Genomic DNA, 18,709 nt, shown 5'->3' with positions numbered 1-18,709 from the left:
TATTTCAGCATATACCTATAACACATTTTTTCATAGCTATTGTATCTTTATCATACCCAACAAAATTAGCAATCATTTATTGGTATCCTCGAATACTTATTAGCCTGTGTTCCTTTTTTTTCCTCTTTTAATGGTTGATTGGTTTATTTTTTGGGGGGGGTGATTGGTTTAAATTAGGATTCAAACAAGGCAGGTTCACTGTATTTGGTTAATAATTCTCTTAATTCTCTTTTATCTCTAATAGTCTTCCCCACCCTCCATCTCCCCACGGCCGTTTTTTTTTCAGAATGACTATCTAAGGAAAAGGTTCTAGTTTTGGCTGATTGATTCCTTTTTTTTTTTTTTTTTAATCTATTTATTCAGGTTCTAGTTTTGGCTGATTGATTCCTGTTTTTTTTTTTTTTTTTTTTATCTATTTATTCATGAGAGAGACACACAGGGAGAGGCAGAGACACAGACAGAGGGAGAAGCAGGCTCCATGCAGGGAGCCTGATGTGGGACTCCATCTTGGGACCCCAGGATCACGCCCTGGGCTGAAGGTGGCGCTAAACCACTGAGCCACCCAGGGATCCTGGATTCCTTTTTTTGTTTAATATATTTCTCTATCCACAGATTTCCTAAAAACTGGTAGTTAGGAGCTTAGAGTCATCTTTATGTTTTTTGCCTTGGCAAGAATATTCTTTTTTTTTCTTTTTCTTAAGGATTTTATTTATTTATTCATGAGAGAGAGAAAGAGGCAGAGACACAGGCAGAGGGAGAAGCAGTCTCCATCCAGGGAGCCCGACTTGGGACTCAATCCCGGGTCTCCAGGATCACTTCCTGGACCGAAGGTGGCTCTAAACCCCTGAGCCACCTGGGCTGCCCTTGGCAAGAGTATTCTTTAGGTATACTCTTGCTTTCTGTTAACAGCTCACAGCAGACATGATGTTTAATTATATCTCTCTTACTGAGCTTAATGATTGACCAATGGGTTACATAAAATTTTGGCAAACGTACTGATCATGGCCTAGATCAATTTTTTTTTATTAAGGCTTGCAAAATGGTGATATCCTAATTCCTTTTCTTTCTGCTTTTATGAACTGTGATTCTTCTTTAAAACAAAACAAAACAAAACCAAACCACTTTCTTTCATCAACTATTAGATTACTCTGAAACAGTCCAGAAAAATCATCTCCTTTTTTACCTAGTGGAAATTATTATCCTGACATAACCAATCCACAACACTCAACCTTTTCCTTTTTATATTTGAAACCTTGGAGCTTTTTTTTTTCCTGTGCTGCTAAATACCTTTCTTTATTGAGTGAAGCATTTCAGATTTCCTCAAATAAATGCCATGTAGTTAACAGATACTACATCCCTAATGTGTGCAAAGCCCTCTGTTGGGTACTAAACAGTAATAAACAAAGTACAGTCTTTGCTCCAAAGAGCCTACAGTCAGACTTTGGACCCCTGCCTTTTACAGCTGTGCAAAATGGTCCCCTGAAGTTGTGCCTTACAGAGAGAATGGAAAGGGTGACAGGTCAATAAACTGGCAATTTTTATACAGTGTAGTAAATGCTAGTCGTGGGGGAAGTCAGGGAATAAGTTTGAGAGTTTAAGTTGAGACCTGACGGATGAATGGCAATTATCTTGATGGATATGTGGGAGGGATTAGAAGAAAATAACAAGCATAAAAGTAGCAATGTGTACAAGGGCAGAAGGTGAGGGAACAGGGAACCACCATGGAACCACAGAATGTTGAGTAGAATAAGTTGGAATGTGAAATGGAAAGTGAGAGCAGGAAAGAAAAGCTGGTTTCTCTCTTGAAGGGCCTTCAAGGAAATGATCGTATCCTGGGGGCAGGCAGTAGGGAGCCGTGCATGGTTTAAGTTGCGTAACGACATGGTTAGATTTGTATGTGTGAAAAGTCCAGTAATGGCACATTGGTTCCCCTTGGACCTACGCATGTGGGTCTTGGAATTGGCTTCAGAGTGTCCTTGTTTGGATGATGATGCTTACTCACAGGCTCAGACAGACATGATACCGCTGACCACCTATAAAAAACAAAAGAAGGGATCCCTGGGTGGCGCAGCGCTTTGGCGCCTGCCTTTGGCCCAGGGCGCGATCCTGGAGACCCGGGATCGAATCCCACGTCAGGCTCCCGGTGCATGGAGCCTGCTTCTCCCTCTGTCTATGTCTCTGCCTCTCTCTCTCTCTCTCTCTCTCTCTCTCTGTATGACTCTCATAAATAAATAATAAAAAAAATTAAAAAAAAAAAAACAAAAGAAAACTTGACCTTCATCCCAGGAGGACACTAAGGGCATAAGCACCCAGTTTCATGATGGGAGCTCCAGACACTTAATAGAAAAATATTAACAACACAAAGGGGCAAGTGGTGTCAGTTGTGTAGCTGAAAATCCTAGACGATCACTTCTCACTCATGGGTCGTCACATATTTACAAACACACCTCTGAGCCTCACTTCTGTGTTTCCTTCACTATTAACTGTTATTTTCCTCTTATCACAGGCATTCCCACTACTCATCCCTCCTTTTCTTTATCACGGCAGGCCTACCACATCCTCTGATATCTTCATTTTTAAACCTACAAGCCCCTTAAGACTCCAGGTTTAGTCCTCTTCCTCATCCAAGCTCCTGGTTCTAACTGACCTTCTTTCAGTGACTGAGGAATGTTGATTCCTCAGGGATTCACAGATAGAAGGATGTTTGTAATCCTTAAACCAACACATATTCATTTCAAATTCTGTTTTTGGAGATAATTACACATTGTAGATCAAACCTGTAAGAATCTACTGGTGCACTTCTACTTGGACTCCTGTAAATATGCTCTAAAATAAACTTACCAAGAATATCAGATAATAACCATATACGTATCAGAAATTATCATGGCAGGGGCTCCTGGCTGGCTTAGTCAGTAGAGTATGGGACTCTGATCTCGGGGTGGTTAAGTTCAAGCCCCATGTTTGGGCATGGACATTACTTAATAAATAAATGACTCACACTTAAAAAAAGACTATCCTCTTAAAAAATGAAAAGAAATTATTGTGGGAAATACATCAAAACTACATCTTATTCAGATGGTTCGGATTGGACAGTTTTTGTCTTCCCCTCAGTGTTACCCAGTCTCCTGCACAACAGACCAAGGACTCATCGTGTAGGCCCAGCTGGTAGCCCAGGGCTTTTGGACCTCTGCTGGCTAAAAGACATCCCAAGTGGGGTTCTGTAGTCACATCAAGCTCACATTGTTGAACTCAGGAACCAGTAGAAATGATTGCCAGCTAGCCCTGAAGATACCAGAATTTGTCCCCAAAAAGAGGAAAGCAAATTGCAAAATTCTTGAAGATTTCTCATGAAATGCCATTGCTAAATTTGAATGCAAACATCTGAATCTTGATCTATATTAAAAAGACACCATTCTTGCATCCCCACCACAGCATCAGTTGAAATTTATGGTTTCTTTAAATTTCTTTATATTCCATATTATTAAATTCCATATAAATTTACCTTCATCCAAATTGAGATCACCACATAAATCTATTTTCAGCCTAAGACTTTATCTGGTTATATTTTACTAAGCCATTTTTTTTTTTTAATCCTGAACTTCACTGTTACTCCCATCTCATTCTCATAATAAAATGGAACCCGAGTTCATCAGTTATTATAGAACTGCCTTTCAACAGAAGTTGAGTGTGGAGTAGAAAGTCCACTTTTTCAGCTGCTACCCTCTCAGAGTCTCAAGCTTATCTCCCCTCATCATAGGAAAGGCATCCTTTTAAGCCCTGGGAATCCCTGGATTCCCTATAAGTGGCTTCTAGCCCTCATGCAGAACTCACTGGAAATAGCTGCCCACTCCTCTTCTACTTGAGCATCCTACCTGTATTTGGACTAACACTGACTGACGTAAGGTTTTTGCTTCCACCATTTCTGATGTATCTGTAAGTTCTAGATGCCTCCTCCATCATTGGCTGGTGAGTACCTGACAAGACAATAATTTGGCTTATGGACTCAGGATATTTTATTGCCATAGTGAAAATGCCAGTATTATGAAGTGGCCAGAATGCTGTCCCAAGGCCAGGATATGAAAGAGATACATCTGTTTATGTGTGTCTTCTGCTTTGGAACCAGATCTACTTGACTCACCCCTGCTGTGCCTTCCCCATTCCCGCTCATAAACCTTTTCCTTTGTATGAATTATTTTTCCTGTTATTCAGTGGCAGCCTACTGCAGACTTGGTTTTAATCTTTTACAGTTACTAAACCAAGGAGAATTAACTGAAAGACGGACATGAGCATGGATACCACCTCCTGGAAGAGCAGCTCTATCTGATCCTGGAGTGCACATAGCGGGATCAGGACGCTTATGGCTTGTAATCTGCCAGAACCAAAATGAATCTGTGAAGGACAGGACCCCACTTTTGCCTCTGTTCATCTTCTCTGACACAGAAGATGAATGTAGGAGAGCTTCTCTTCAAACTACATCTGATCCAGACAAGGAAGAAAGCAGTGAATGTGGGCTGGGTAACTGTACCTACCTCTCTTCCCACTACAAAATTTTGGGATGGACTTCTCCCAAAAGGGAATTTGATTACGTGTTGGCTGAAATTTCTTCAGTGTGATTGTTGAGAAGGGATTTTCATTTGAAGAATTTGCATCCCAGACTCAGCTGGCTTTTCACATGGATGAACTAAATCCTGCCACCAACCGTAAAACTTCACCAAGAAGTTGAGCTTTCAAGATGCCTTGTTGCTTTGGAGAAGGGAGTGCTGTCAATACTATTGTGGCATTTTCCCTTTAGCAACCTGAGTAAGAGACTCTCTGCCACTGGGCTGCAAAAAAAAATAAATTACTTGAATCCCTACTTGGCCCGGGCTGAGGTACTATCTTGTCATATCCACCTCTACTTGGTCATTTTGCTTTGTTTATGGAATATACAGTAGCATGTTAAAAGGATTTTGTTTTTTTGAAAGTTAAATATCACATGATTCAGGCCTTCAGTTGTTTTCCCTTTAAATAAACAAGACAGCCCAGTCAGTTCTTTGACTCCTTGTTTTGGACAAAATTTGTTTTCTTAAGGAGGAGAGTAATAGTTAAGGCTTTCCTTTTAAGAGAGGGCACTTGATTTACCCTTTGCAGATAAAACTGAGGCTAGGAGTTTTAGGGAACAGGACAGGAGCATCTTTATCTCTAACTAGCAAACCTAGAGTAGTTACTGTAGTACTGCTGTTATCACCAGAAAGGACCATGTCTGAGTCTGAAAAAATGGCAATAATAGATACTTTTGAATTTTTCCCAGAAAGTTAAAAAAAAAAAAAAACCATGAGAAATGTGCTTCTGTTAAGAGTAGGCACTCTTCCTATCATCCTGTCTCCACAGCTGGTAAGGAGTATCTGATTATCATTGGTGAGAAGAAGAGTGTTCCAAAGATCACTTACTAATAGAAAATCGTGTCTGTCAAGAGAATTTTCATTTTTATTAAAAATGAACCTCATGGGGATATATACATACCATGCACACAGTGGCATATTCTAAGCAGGTAACAGGAAAGAATTAACTGCTGTTTTAAATAAATATAGTTCTTAATTTGTTAATGACATGCAATAATCACCCTCTGTTATGTAGATTGAGTTCATATCAATTTCTTGTATTCTTAAAATTGCCAGTTTTTATTTCCTATAGGCTTACTTTTATACTAGAGCAGTGGTTCTTAATTGGGAACATTTTTGCCTGACCCATGCTCCACATGTAGCAATATCTAGAGACATTTTTTGTTTGTCACAACTGGAGAGAAGAAGTTACTGGCATCTAGTGAGTAGAAGCCAGGGATGCTGCTAAACATCCTACATCCATGTACAGGATAGCTCCCTCTGCCAGCACCCACGCAGACTCATCTGGCCCAAAATGCCAATAGTACTGAGGCTGAGAAACCATGTACTAGAAGCTGCAAGCTTGTCATCCTGCAGGTGTTTTGTTACTCCCACACAGTATTTCTAAGTAATTTTTAAATTAGTTGCCAGTATGCAAATTTCTGGCTTCTGTTGAAAACTTGGTTGATCTGGCAATTCTGGGCCTGTGTTGTAGCAGAGACTCCAGTCTCTACTGTCTCCTACTATCTTATACTCAGCCCAAGTGATCCATTTGTTTCCTCATTAGCCCCTTGTAGGTATTTGGGCTTGTGTCCTTTTTTAAAAAGTAGGCACAAAGCTAGAATGCTTAACTCAGCTCTGATCCCTCTGTCCTGAGGTTTTCTACTTTGATTTACTTAAACCATTCCTTATTTGTTATCTGCTTTTAACCCCCCTAGAACTTCTCTTTTTCCCCCTTCTCCAAGAGTAGCCATTGACTCAGAAGCCAAGTTTTGCCTGCCCTGACTCAACCCCAAGTCAGCTGGTTAATATTGAAAACAGTAATTTTAAGTGTTAATGATTAAGCAAGTGATTTGAAATTATTTAGCAACTCATAAGTCAGCTCTTCCAGTTCTTTCTTGGGGCTTGTAGGCTGTTGTAGAGATTCTTCTAAATCCTGCTGTAGATTTCTGGTGCTGAGTTTCGTAGTTTCATGGGTGCTACAGAATAAATTAAAGCATTATGAAATAAAATGTTTTTAATTAAAGCATTATGTAAGGCTTAAGGATGGTTTCAACATTTTCATTATTTTATATGTGTGTAAAGGGAAATTTCTAGGTGGAAAACTGGGATAGGAATTAAGAGAGAGGGACCATTAGGATTTAAGAAATAAAACAAAGTTGAGAATAATGGTGATAACTATGCTTTTCTCACCTTTACTTACATACCAGTGGAGGAATGGTGCTATGAGTTAACTTTTTTAAAGAGTGCTAGATTTTAAAAACCATAGTGACCATGGGGGAGGGGTGCGGGGGGAGGGGGAAGAAAGGCTGGATTGTTTAGGAGTTTATAGCTTTTATTGTGGCTCTATAGAGATTTTTACCTTCAGTTTCCAAACAAAATAAAAAGTGCTAGAAAAACATTTTTATCATTTTATAGTAAATAAAAATACACATTGGGGCGCCTGGGTGGGTCAGTCAGTTAAGTATCCGACTATTAACCTTAGCTTGTGTCTCAGTCTCAGGGTCATGAGTTCAAGCCCCCCATTGGTTCCATGCTGGGTGTGGAGCCTACTTAAAAAAAATACATATGCATACACACATGCATGCGTGCACACACGTTTGTTTTTCAAAAGTGAAGTGGAAATATTCTTGACTGATGGCTCTAGAACTAGAATTAGAAAAATGATCAGTTTCAAATTGAAGTAATCTAAATATACAATGGTTAAATTTTATTATTCACAATTGCACTGTTCTACCAATTTAAATGTGTTGGAGATCTCTGGATTAGTATTCTATAAATACAAAATTGTGATCTCAAAATATATGAGTGGCTGTCCTAAAGGTCCCTCCCAGTGGCATTACTAGGGATGGCAATTTGAGAGCTGCAGGATAACAAGGAGCATCTGAGATTACCTGGGACAGTCATGGACTTCTGATTGCTGCTTCCATTGTACATCCTGGGTGCCCTGACCCTTGTTCTTCACAAAGTCTTCATCCAGCCCAGCCTGCTTCAGGGTGTCTCGATACCGTTGTTCTGCTGCTTTCCTGGCAAGGTCCTGTGGAATGGAAATTAATCTGCTGTAGCTGTCTTGTGAATTACCAGGTAATTTTAAATCACTTGCTTAATCTGTAAATGTCTAAATTTGCTTCCTGCCCCAACCTCCCATTAGTGATGGGCACAGTTGTGCATGAAAATTTCTTAGAGCCTTTTTCAAAGCCTTAAAGTACATAGGTACTACCTGAAAATCTTATTATTAATGTAATTCTCATTTGGTAGGTCTCAGATAAGTATCACAAAGCTGTATATCAAACACTCCAGGAGATGTCAACTGTTGATTTGGGAGCCACACCTTTGAGAAGCAAGGATTTAGGTTTTTGGAAGACCAAGTAAGACTCAGATGAAAAAAAAAATGGACTTAAAAACATTTTAAGATTTAAAAACAACCAGGAATGCCTGGGTGGTACAGTTGGTTAAACATCCAACTCTGGGTTTTTGGCTCAGGTAGTGATCTAAGGGTCCTGGGATTGAGCCCTGAGTCTGGCCCTGCACTCGGTGCATAGTCTGCTTGAGATTCTCTCCCTCCCACTGCCGCTCCTGCTTGTGCTCGCTCACTCTCTAAAATAAATACATCTTAAAAAAAAAAAAAAAAAAAAAAGATTTAAACCGAACCATCATCAAGAACACTAAATTAGGGCAGCCCGGGTGGCTCAGCGGTTTAGCGCCACCTTCAGTCCAGGGCGTGATCCTGGAGATCCAGGATTGAGTCCCACCTCGGGCTCCCTGCATGGAGCCTACTTCTCCCTCTGCCTGTGTCTCTGCCTCTCTTTCTTTGTCTCTCATGAGTAAATAAATAAAATCTTAAAAAAAAAAAGAACACTAAAATATAAAAAAAAAATCACTAAAATATAACAGGAAATAAACTGCACTAGAACACTCTTAATAGATGGTCTGCATATGGGCCAGAAAAAGTTATTTTTTTTTGTTTGTTTTAAGCAAAATCACATAGAACACTTTGTATTTTTCCTAAAGTGGTCAAAGATCTGTTGAAATCTGAGAGTGAGCTTTGCTTGAAAAAACTAACATGAAGAAGAAAGGTCATTGTGAGATTTTGAATAATGCAAGTTGCTAACTAAATCCAAGAGTGCAGTGCGTGCACATGTGTGTGAATGTGTGTGTAGTGTGGTACGTATGGGGGTGGGGAGGAGTGGACTCTTCCCAAATACCTAAACAACATACTGGCTGTAAAATGGAGATAATGTTCAGCAGTTGGAATCAGGTCACTAGGAAACGCCAACTTTTGTCTGAAACTGGAGATAAGAGGGATCTACAGAGCCTGATACCACCCAGAAACTAGCAATGGTGGCCTTTCTAAGGCTGTTCAGATAGCTCCACAGCTTCTTTAGGGAGAGGAGATCTCAACTGGGTCCAACTTCCCCTAAACGCCTAGAGAACATCTTAAAATGATTCTTCCATCCTGAAAGCCACTTAATCTGAAAAGGGCTTTCTGGGGTACTTGTGAGCATCCCAATGTCTGGAGGCCCATAAATTTGCCACAGTTCTAGAGGCTGGGAATGTCTGGGGTACCAGCACAGCTGATGATGAGAGATGATGTTAATGAGTTCAAGATCTCACTACCACAGCCAAACTGTCGCTGTGCATGTGGGATCTCACCCTCCCCGTGATTAACACTGAAAGCTAGACTGCAGTGGACACTCCAGGAGCTGAAATAGTTACAGATGCCCCTGTGTCCAGTCTGGGACACTGAAAGCTAGACTGCAGTGGACACTCCAGGAGCTGAAATAGTTACAGATGCCCCTGTGTCCAGTCTGGGACAAAATCAGTCCAAGCAATGTTCACCACTGCACTACTTAATTGGGGGAGAAATGGTGGTTAATAAAATAGGTGCAATTTAGAATCTTTCTGAGCCTCAAGGAAATGTTTACTACCTAGGTATTAAACCGTTGCATCATTTCTAAGAGCCCTTTCATCCTGAAAGAAAATGAATGATGGTTTAGTTTTACCTTGGTAACTTGTTCAAAGAGATAGGGCCTTGTTTGTATTCTCTTCTTCATTTCTTCCAATTCTTTCTTATACTCTTTTGCTCTTTTACGGTCATTGTTCCTGGAATTAACAAGATTTTTAGAATGAATTCTGTCTTTTTCCAATCTGGAATACCCTTCACTCCCAATTAGGCATAGTAATTCCCAAGGACATTGTAAATTCCCAACTGTGCCTAGCAAAACCCTTGATTGTGTGCAGTTACAGGAGTCTTACTCTAATAACTCCATTTTGCCATTTTTTAATGCCAATGATCTGCTGGATCCCCAAATAGGCACCCTTTGACATATGGAGGACACTGACCGATTCTCTTTCAGCTTTGCTTTGAACACCTCCTCCAGGCTTTTATGGGGATCCATGGCTTTTGCACGCAAGGTCACAGATTTAGACATGGCTTGACACTTCTTTTTGTGCATCTCTAACCACTGAGTACTCTGATCTGCTTTGTCCTTTTTTTCAAATGAACTTCTAAAGAGAGGAGGCAAAAAACATACAGATGACCGACTGACTTGACTATATTTAAAAGCAATCGTGGTAACCTCTCTGGAAAGTGAAATGGTGTTTTCTATGAAGGGGTGATTAACCATAGTACATTTCGGAAAGAATAGGATTCAGAGATTGGCAGATGAAGCTTTCTCAGTACTATGGACACAGTGATTTTCTGCTCTAGGAGAAGTTCATTAATTGAACTGAAAAACCATAGGAATTAAAATATCCTTACACTCAGCTGCCTAGCCTGAGAACAAAATGATATTTAGAGCTACCATTTGCTCAACTACTTACTCTGAACCAAGAGCAGAAAGGAATCAAGTGCTTTATATCCATTATCTTCATAACTGCTCTATGAGGTAAGAACTGTAAGCCGCTCTTTTTATAGGCAATGAGATGGAGATTCAGAGAGGGTAAGCCACTTACTCAAAGCTACCCAGCATGCCAGTGGAAAAGCCAAGATTAGAACCGGATGTCCTGACTCCCAAGCATCTGCCCTTGACCACCATGCTGTGAACGGTGAGCTGGAAGGTACCTTTGGGAATGCAAATCTGCATTTTCACAGAGAACTGAAAACAGGCCTCTTTCCAGACACAATTTGGGGCTAAGTTACATTTAGTTTGGGTATCATTTGACAAAGTACTCTGGAGAGGTCAAAAGAAAAAACAGTCAAGACTTTGGCATTTGGATATTTATATTCAAATGAACAGATCAGGAAGGAATGCATGAAAGTTGAGTCTGCTATTATATCAAACTCCCCGTTGTTGGGAAGTAGATTTGGACATCCCCTGGAGGGGGGGGGCCAGCTTCTGGCTCATCAGGCCCACCTTACTGGGACCTCAGGATACTGATGCATTCAGCCTTCATTTAGTAGCTCTAAGAAATTTGAGGAAGAAGGGAGTATCTCTTGGATTCTAAATACATTTCTGCCTCCCTGCTGTAGGTCCTAAAGGGCCAAGGAGGTCCCGTGTACTCCTCTGTGGGCCCCACAGGAAAGCACTAAGATGCCAGGCCTCTCCCAGAGCTCAGCTGCCTGTTATTACCATGACCTTTCCTGCTGACTTCAGCTCAGAGGTTAAGTGGAGGAATCTTGCTGGGGTGCTGGCTTGACGAGAACAATACCATGACAGAGTCAGTCAGTTAAAGAATTAAAAAGTAAGGAGCCTCCTGCTTCTCAGCTGACTTCTGATAGTTCCCCAAGGTGATCTCAGAGGATCTCATAACTGTGCGGGGGACGAAGATGCCTTCTCTTTGTGACTGGGTCAGCTACCTGCCATCATGCTTCTCTGAATTCCTGTTCTTGATGGCTTCCTCTTTCATCTGTGGGTCCTCACGCATGTTGTCCTCTCTGGAACCTTCTTTCTTTCCAGCCTTTGGCTAATTCCTCATTCTCCAGAGACCTATTAAAGAAACCCCTGCCCCAGGCTGTCCAGTACCCCCAAGGTTCCCTGTGTTCCCCCACCACTGTACTACTTGCAAAATACGGTAACTTCTTTGCTTTTCTGCACTCACTTCACACTTGATATTAAACTGTAGGTTCCATAAGGTATTTCCAGTCTTAACACTGTGACTGGCATAGAGTAAGTTCCCCATGGATTATTTGCTGAGTGATGGCCAAATGTTCCTCGGCACTGCGTGTGGAGGGTTGTATGTATTCTGTCCCGATCAGAGAGTTCCCTTCCACCCCTATAGGTCTGTCTGATAACAGGAGAGGGGGCCCAGAAGGATGATGGGTTTTAGCATCGAGGTCAAGATCCAAGCACCGACCACTGATTGTGATCCTGGGGCAAGAACTCAAGCCTGACCACTCACCTGACTGCAGATTCCCTCTTCCTGGTGGCATCTGTGATGTGCACTGGGAGGGTGTTGGCAGAGAGGGAAGCAAGGCCACTCAGAGACCGACTCCTTGGCAGGGGTGTGGCTGGTGGCTGTGGAGAGTCCTGGAAGAAATGAAGGCTGGTATTGATGGGACAACAGAGTGTGATTAGTTTCTATTATAACTAGGATTCAATTTCAGTGAAAGACTAGTCAGACCAAGAATCTCCCCCCCCCCCCCGGGATTATGGAAAGATTAATGAGTTCTCAAGTTTATTAGCAGGCCAAGAGTTGGATATGAATCCTGAAGTTTTAAAATCAGAAGAGATGGGCTCTTTAGAATTGATAGAGGGACATGAGCAATTGATCCCAACTCCCTACTTTCTAGCTGCTTTGACTTATTTCTGCAAAATCCCTCTAGAAAAGTTCCCTCTAGGAAGGCAAGGCAGGCAAGATTCTTATGGTCCTAAGTTTATAGGAATTGTGGAGCTCACAACTGAGCCAGTGTTTAAAAAAAAGAAAATTAGAAAAATGTCATGAGAAATGCCTTCGGTTGAGACCTGGCCTGTATTCTGGGTCCCAGGCCCTGAGCCTCCTGCAGCTGCCTGGGCTCTCACCCTCCTCCCTCCGGATGGAGCGGTGTCACAGGGCCGCTGAGCTCGACGCAGGCTGCCGGTTCTCAGCAAGAAGGGCTTGTTGCACGTCACCTCTCTGGTGTCCCTTCTCTTGGCAGCCCTTCTCTGGAAGGCCTTGTAAAGGGCTTCATAGTCAGGGACGGCGGGATTCACACGAGGCTGGAATCCAAAGTCAGTCTGCAGAAACCCAAGCTTTTCCTTCTGGGTTCGGGCAGCTGTGCGAAGCTGTGGGTCAGCCCGGCTGCCTGAGGAGGCGACCGGGGAGGAGGCCGTCTGGAGCATGTCTAGAGCTCTCATCTGGATGCGAATTTTCCTGAGGAGTTCAGCTTCTGTGGAGAAAAAGTCAGGGTGGTGACAGGTGAGAGGGGACCCGGCCTCATACCTAAAGGTTTGGAGAACGTTCCCTTTCACACACTAGCACTAGTGTGCTGGGCTGACTGACAGCTTTACAGGAATTTTGTGAACCAGGTGGCATCACATGGGAAGCTCTACCCTGGCCGGGAGAGGTAGGCCACGGAAAGTGGCAAACACTACAGATCTGCTTGCTTTTCCTTTTCTGGAGAGCTCGTTCACAAACACTGGCTGGGACACCGCTGCCAGGTGCCCACAGGCTGCGCCTCCTGAGCCTTTCTGCACTTCTCCTTCAGAGGCCGAGCTGGTGGGGCCCGCCCTGGGCCCAGGGAAGTCCCCACCAGCCACCCAGAGGCCCACACTGTTGCCCCGGTCATTCTTGCCTGCCTTCTCTGGCCCATCCCAAGTCCTGCGTCTCCTGCTCTTTATCGGTGCTCCTGTCTGGCCTCCCCTCAGCGTCCCTGCAGCTCATCTCTCCCCTGAAGTGTTGTCATAGTGTCCTAGAGATCAACATCCCTTCAGGCCTGTGCCTCCCCCAGAACCACCTCCACAGCATCCAAGTGACCTTCCTGAGCTGCACGGCTGATCCTGAGCCACCCTACGTAAAGCCCTTCCATAGCTCCCTGGTGCCCTTGCCATGAAGTCCAAATTTCCTCCCAGGGCCCACAAGCCCCCAGGTCTGGCCCGTGCCTGCCTCTCCCTCCCCATTCTCCCTTCTCTCCCATCCCCTATCCCTTGCATGTGTTCAGCTTCCTCTGACCTCCTGGCTGGGTTCACTTTCCTTCCCTCTCCCCTGAATTCAGCACAGCCCGTCCTGCAGGGTCAGTTCGGTGCCCACTTTCCCCGGGGACTGCTCCCACCTTCCCATGCTCCCACTGCCTCACCGAGTCCAAAGTTAGGTTCCTCTGTTCTGTGCTCTGGATGAGAGGTAAGACTTTTGTCCTTGCAGACCACTCACCGCATTTATCATTTTATTCTCTATTATATGTCCTCCTCCCACGTCTACAAACGCCATGCCTGTCTATCCCACACACAGTAAGTAGCACCTGGGGCTTGGCACCATACTGATGAGTAAAGCCTGAGTCCTCTCACTGAACCACAGTTCTTGAAATGTGCATCCCCCCCGCCCCCCCCACCCCAGGAGGGACAGGTAGGAGCCTCCCTCAGGGACAGCTGGTGGCGGCACTGGCCTCAGCCGGTTCTTGGGTGTTGCAGGACACACCTGGGGAACGTTGTGCACCCCCTCACGCCCTGCTCCTGCCTGGGCTCCCCCTTGATCCCCCAGGGCCTGCCCTGAGTATGGCCTGGAGGCCACTCCACCTGAGCAATGAATCTTTCTCCAAGCCAGGCCAGCTGGAGCCTAAGTGCCCCCCCCCCCCCCCCCACCCCCCGTACCTCCAGGAAGCCCTGGGCAGGAAGCAGCAAAGTAAGGAAGGATGTCTTTACCCTGGAGCTTGTCCCCGAGGGCTGGCTCCAGAATGGACCTGGGGATCCTTCTGGTGGCCTTCTGCTTGGGGACCTGGGCCTTAGCTGTGGCGGCCACGTCCCCGTGTTTGGCAGCTTCCTTTCTCTGCTCCTCCCTCACGAGGAAGCTGAAGGGCTTCATGGAGGACAGCAGCAGCTCCTTCCTCTTCTGGATCCCCGCCTGCCTGCGGGCCTCGCTGCGCTCCATGACCTCCTGGTACAGGGGCAGGTGGACGTGCGCGGGCACAGGCTGTGCTCGGAACTGACGGTAGCACTCGGCCTCTTCCTGACCCTGCCTCTGGGCCCGCTTCCTCTCCTGCTCAAAGGAAGCAGGAGAGGCCAGCCACTGAGCCTTCTTCTGGGCCTCACGCAGTGTCATGCGGAATGGCCGAGGGACAGTGATGGACGATGCCCAGGAGCTGATGCTTCTGTGCTGCGAAGGAGGCCTGGTGCCTGAGGGTGGCTGGAGCTGACCCTTTGGGACGTCGGAGGGAAGGCTGCTCAGGGAGCTGCAGCGCCTTGCGGAGCCACACCTGTGGGGAGAGCAATGAGAGGAAGGCAGGGCAGGCTCTGGAGGCCGGGTCCTCCTCCCGCTCCTCCCCAGTCCTCCCTCCCAGGTGGTGGCAGCTTCTCAGCCTCACTTCACCTTCGCCTCACAGGCCTCTGAACCAGTGCCTCTCAACTCGGCCTCCCTCCTTTCTGTCAGGCCATCTAGTGGGCCGGCCCGTGAGAAAGCCTATTCTCAGAATTGATTCAAGAATTGCCACTTTACTTGGGACACCTGGGTAGCTCAGCAGTTGAGCACCTGATCCAGGAATGCAGGACTCCATCCTGGGACCCTGGGATTACGCCCTCAGCCAAAGGCAGATGCTCAACTGCTGATCCACCCAGGTGTCCCTAAAGATTTTATTTTTATTTTATTTTATTTTATTTTTTTAGATTTTATTTTTTTAAGTAATCTCCACACCCAGCATGGGGCTTGAACTCACAGCCCCGAGATCAAGAGTCGCACGCTCTACCAGCTGACCCAGCCAGGTGCCCTGCATTCTAATATTTTCATATGGGAGAGAGAACAGTGCATGGGTGCAGAGCAGGTCTTTAGAGTTGGACCCAGGTTCAAATCTTGCTCCGAAAAATTACCAGCCATGTGACCTTTAGCACAGTTTGCTTGGAACCTCGATTTCTTTATCTGGAGAATGGCGAAAATAATCTACTTATTGGGAAGAGAAAATAATATTAAATATTTTATAAATACAGCGTATATGCATACAGCAGGGCTTGGCCAGGGTAAGAATGGCCTCCCCATTCTCGGAGAGGGAGTGAGGAGTGAGAAAGGCATCCCTTTAATCAATTCCAGGGCTTCCAGTCACCGAGGGTTACTCAAAGTGAATAGTACTGCTGGGTAGGAATCAGAACTTGGTTGGCTCCGAAAGCTGATTCTGAGCTGGAACCTAGGTAAGGGACAACCAGCAGAAGTGATCTCTGCTTTACTGAGGAAGACGATGAGGCCCAGAGTCACGACATGACCTGGCCAGAGTTCTGCATGAAGCAGCCGTTGACCCGCAGGACCTTACCTCGGAGATGGCGGGGAGTGAACCTGTGGCTTCCCCCTGCCTTTGTCTTGGAAGAAACCCTCCAGGTCCTCATCATCTTCGGAGAAGTTCTCACCATTGTCTGGGTCAGATGGATATAGAGATTCCAATAGGCACCACCTGCCTTTCTGCTTCAGTGCCTCCAGGGTCTCAGAAAAGCTCCCAGTTGAGTCAGAAGAATCAGAAACTGTCTCCTCCTCTGGGCTGAGGAAGTCATCAAGTTTGCCTGCCCTAGGCAAAACCAGCCCATCCCCAGAGAGCTCGTCATCTGTCTCCGTGTCTGAGGAAGATTTGGGGGGAAATGCCTAAAATGAAATAGAATAGACTGTGGATCAACTATAATTTTAAAATTACTCAAAATGTAACTGTTAATTTCACTTTGAATAAATCTCTGTATATTAGGGACCAGGAAGGAAGAAAAATAAGATGTGTTCCTTGCTTTAAAGAAATTTCACAAATTGGTATGTGAGGTGTGCTTGGTTGAAGGGCAGGAAAGGGAAACAGCTAACGTTGGTTCCCTACCTCATGTGCAGTGAGCGTTTACACAATACCCACTCTGCATCATTCATTCTGCCCCCTGCACTCCCAGAATCCCACCCATGATCTTGGTCACACTCTAGGCCTTGCCCTATTTGAGTTTTACCTACTTGTTGCCAGTCTTCTTTTTCGTTTTTCCTATCTACACCTGTGCTTTCCTCATAGTCTGCCTACTATCCACCTTGTCACTAGGAGTGAATAACTAACTGGACAATGTGCTCTAGCTGAAAGGACAATGTCGTAGAAGGTGGGTCTAAATACTCCATTTAGGAAATATGTATTTGGTGCCCAATATGTACTGGACATTAGGCTGAGAACAAGTCAAACAAGGCCCCTAGTCATGAAGCTTACGTTTTAGTGAGAGGGAGACAGGCAATATAAAATGATAGTAAATTCAGCGAAAGCTATATATAAATTGTGAGATTATACAGTGATGGAGTGGTTTGGGGAAGCTTTTCTGTAGATAAAACCCATCAGATAAAGGAATGGATCTATAATCAGAGTTGGGTTTATTAATTCGTTGGAGAACACCATGAAAAATTATAGGGAACTTGCGGGTTGGGGCGGTGAGGGTGGGGACTTTCAGTAGGGGGGTGATGGAGGGGCTTTTTCTAGGGTTGGCTTGTCCTGAATGATTCTGAGGAGGAGAGTGGATCCTCCCGGATGGATGCTGTCATGAAGAGGGCACATTCGCAGTTTAGTAAGTGAGTGAGTGAGCAGTTTTTATTCAAAAGGTAACCAGAACAAGGTGGGGCTAGTAAGTAACTGATAGATAAGCATCACCATTTAGAAGGGGGCTTAGTCTCTTGGCAGGTATGCCGTGGCCCTGTGCAAAACGTTGTTTTCTGCTGATCTGGCTTTTGGCCTTATATGTGTCTATTACAGTCTGAATTGTACTTTCTCAGTCTGGGCTGATTTTTACTTTCTCACCGTGGAGGAGTTTTGGACTGACACCTGATTAATGAGAGGGGGCCAGCCTCTCTAAGATCTGGAGTAAGAGGGTCCTGGGTTCAAGGAAAAGCTAATGCAAAGGCCTTGATGCAGGAACAAACTTGGCTCTTGGAGAGGTAGAAGGAGGGCCAGTGTGGCTGGGGACAGCGGTATGAGATATCCTTAGAGAAGCAGTTGTGGGGCCAGGACTGGCCTGGAGAAGATGACTGGTTGCATCTGGAAATCAGGGGTAGGCCGCTACAGGTCTCCAGGTGACACTGGGCGATGGTTCTACTGGGTTCTCTAAGGTCCAGCTCTAATACTGAAAAGAACACTGGATTCTGAATCAAAGATACATATGTGCTCCAGCCCCTGCTCTGCTACTGAGGAGCCTGTGATCTTCGGAGATTTTTTAAAAAATGACTTTATTGAGAGATAATTTGGACACCATACAATTCATACAATTCACTTACTGAAAGAGTACAATTCAGTGGGTTTTAGTATATTCACAGAGCTGTGCAATCATCACCGCCATCAATCTTAGAGCATTTTAATCGCCCCCAAAGAAAGCCGTCACCAGCTAGCAGCGCCTCCCCATTTTGCCCAGTCCTTCCAATCTTCCCTCCCCGCCAGCCCGAAGCAACCACCAGTCTACTTTCTGTTATGGATTCTGCGGCAGATTTCTTAATCTCTCTGTGCCTCAGTTTTCCTTCTTACAAAATGGGGACACCAATCGTACTATCAGTCCTAGGGTGGTTGACAGCATAAGCGAACGCCGAGGCCCGTCGCTGCCGTTCTACGAAGGGCCCCACACGGACGCCGCCGATCTCGATCCCACGCCCCTTCGCGACACGCCCCTGCCGTCAGTCTCCAAGGCAACGTCAAACAGTTTCCTCTCTTAAAGATTCCTTTCCGGGGCGCAGACCTAATTCCTCTCCTCTTTTCTCTCCTCACCTGTCGGCTCCACTGAGCGCCGCCGGAGGCTTCCACGGGCCTCCGGATGGTCATGTTCCTCGCGGGGCCGAGACGGAAACCACCGGGACAGCGCCGTGCTACGCGCCGGCTACGGTGGCGGCACTAGCTACGCGTCGGGTTCCGCCCCTTTTTCCAGCCGTGGCCTCCGATTGGCTCCCAGGCGGACGCCTGAACCCGTCCCCCTTCTCAGGGAGCCTCCCTCTAATCCTTCCCGCCCAAGTTGGCAAGGTCGTTTTCTGATTGGCTTACTTCTGGCGCGTTCTATTTCCGGCTCGGAGGCCGGGGCCGAAGCAGCCAGGGA

The 18,709-nt window shown here is 45.3% G+C and overlaps 2 protein-coding genes across 5 annotated transcripts in view; one reads left to right on the top strand and one right to left on the bottom strand.

Moving 5' to 3' along the window:
• The window catches only part of ZNF410 (zinc finger protein 410), a 39,491-nt gene extending 34,463 nt beyond the window's left edge, over positions 1-5,028 (top strand). For all 3 annotated transcript variants that reach the window (XM_041760179.1, XM_041760180.1, XM_041760178.1), the window contains one exon: positions 4,248-5,028. In XM_041760179.1, coding sequence (XP_041616113.1) covers positions 4,248-4,286 — 39 coding nt within the window. In that variant the 3' untranslated portion in view covers positions 4,287-5,028. The remainder of the gene's footprint in view (positions 1-4,247) is intronic.
• A 420-nt stretch (positions 5,029-5,448) lies between these two features.
• FAM161B (FAM161 centrosomal protein B) lies at positions 5,449-18,615 on the bottom strand. 2 transcript variants are annotated; one of them, XM_041760176.1, is made up of 9 exons: positions 18,388-18,614; positions 15,949-16,271; positions 14,357-14,907; positions 12,542-12,888; positions 11,922-12,049; positions 9,924-10,088; positions 9,584-9,683; positions 7,475-7,617; positions 5,449-6,559 (listed from the first exon to the last, which is right to left on the bottom strand). In XM_041760176.1, the coding sequence occupies exons 1-9, from the start codon at positions 18,439-18,441 to the stop codon at positions 6,421-6,423; spliced, it is 1,950 nt and encodes a 649-aa protein (XP_041616110.1). In that variant the 5' UTR covers positions 18,442-18,614; the 3' UTR covers positions 5,449-6,420. The 2 variants fall into 2 exon arrangements, with proteins under 2 accessions (XP_041616110.1, XP_041616111.1); XM_041760177.1 differs by lacking the exon at positions 9,924-10,088 and having other exon boundaries at positions 18,388-18,615.
• Positions 18,616-18,709: the final 94 nt, after the last annotated feature.

The sequence above is a fragment of the Vulpes lagopus genome, chromosome 6 (genome assembly GCF_018345385.1).
Source record: "Vulpes lagopus strain Blue_001 chromosome 6, ASM1834538v1, whole genome shotgun sequence".
Taxonomy (NCBI): Eukaryota; Metazoa; Chordata; class Mammalia; order Carnivora; family Canidae; genus Vulpes; species Vulpes lagopus.
Note: the sequence above shows the minus strand (reverse complement) of the source record. Positions and strands in the feature narration are given on the sequence as shown.

Coding starts and splice junctions, on each gene's coding strand:
- FAM161B (XM_041760176.1), bottom strand. CDS start 18,441: ATGACCATCCGGAGGCCCGTGGAAGCCTCCGGCGGCGCTCAGTGGAGC. Junction 16,272..18,387: donor GCGCTCAGTGGAGCCGACAG/GTGAGGAGAGAA, acceptor ATTTCATTTTAG/GCATTTCCCCCCAAATCTTC. Junction 10,089..11,921: donor AAGAGGGAATCTGCAGTCAG/GTGAGTGGTCAG, acceptor TCCTCTCTTTAG/AAGTTCATTTGAAAAAAAGG.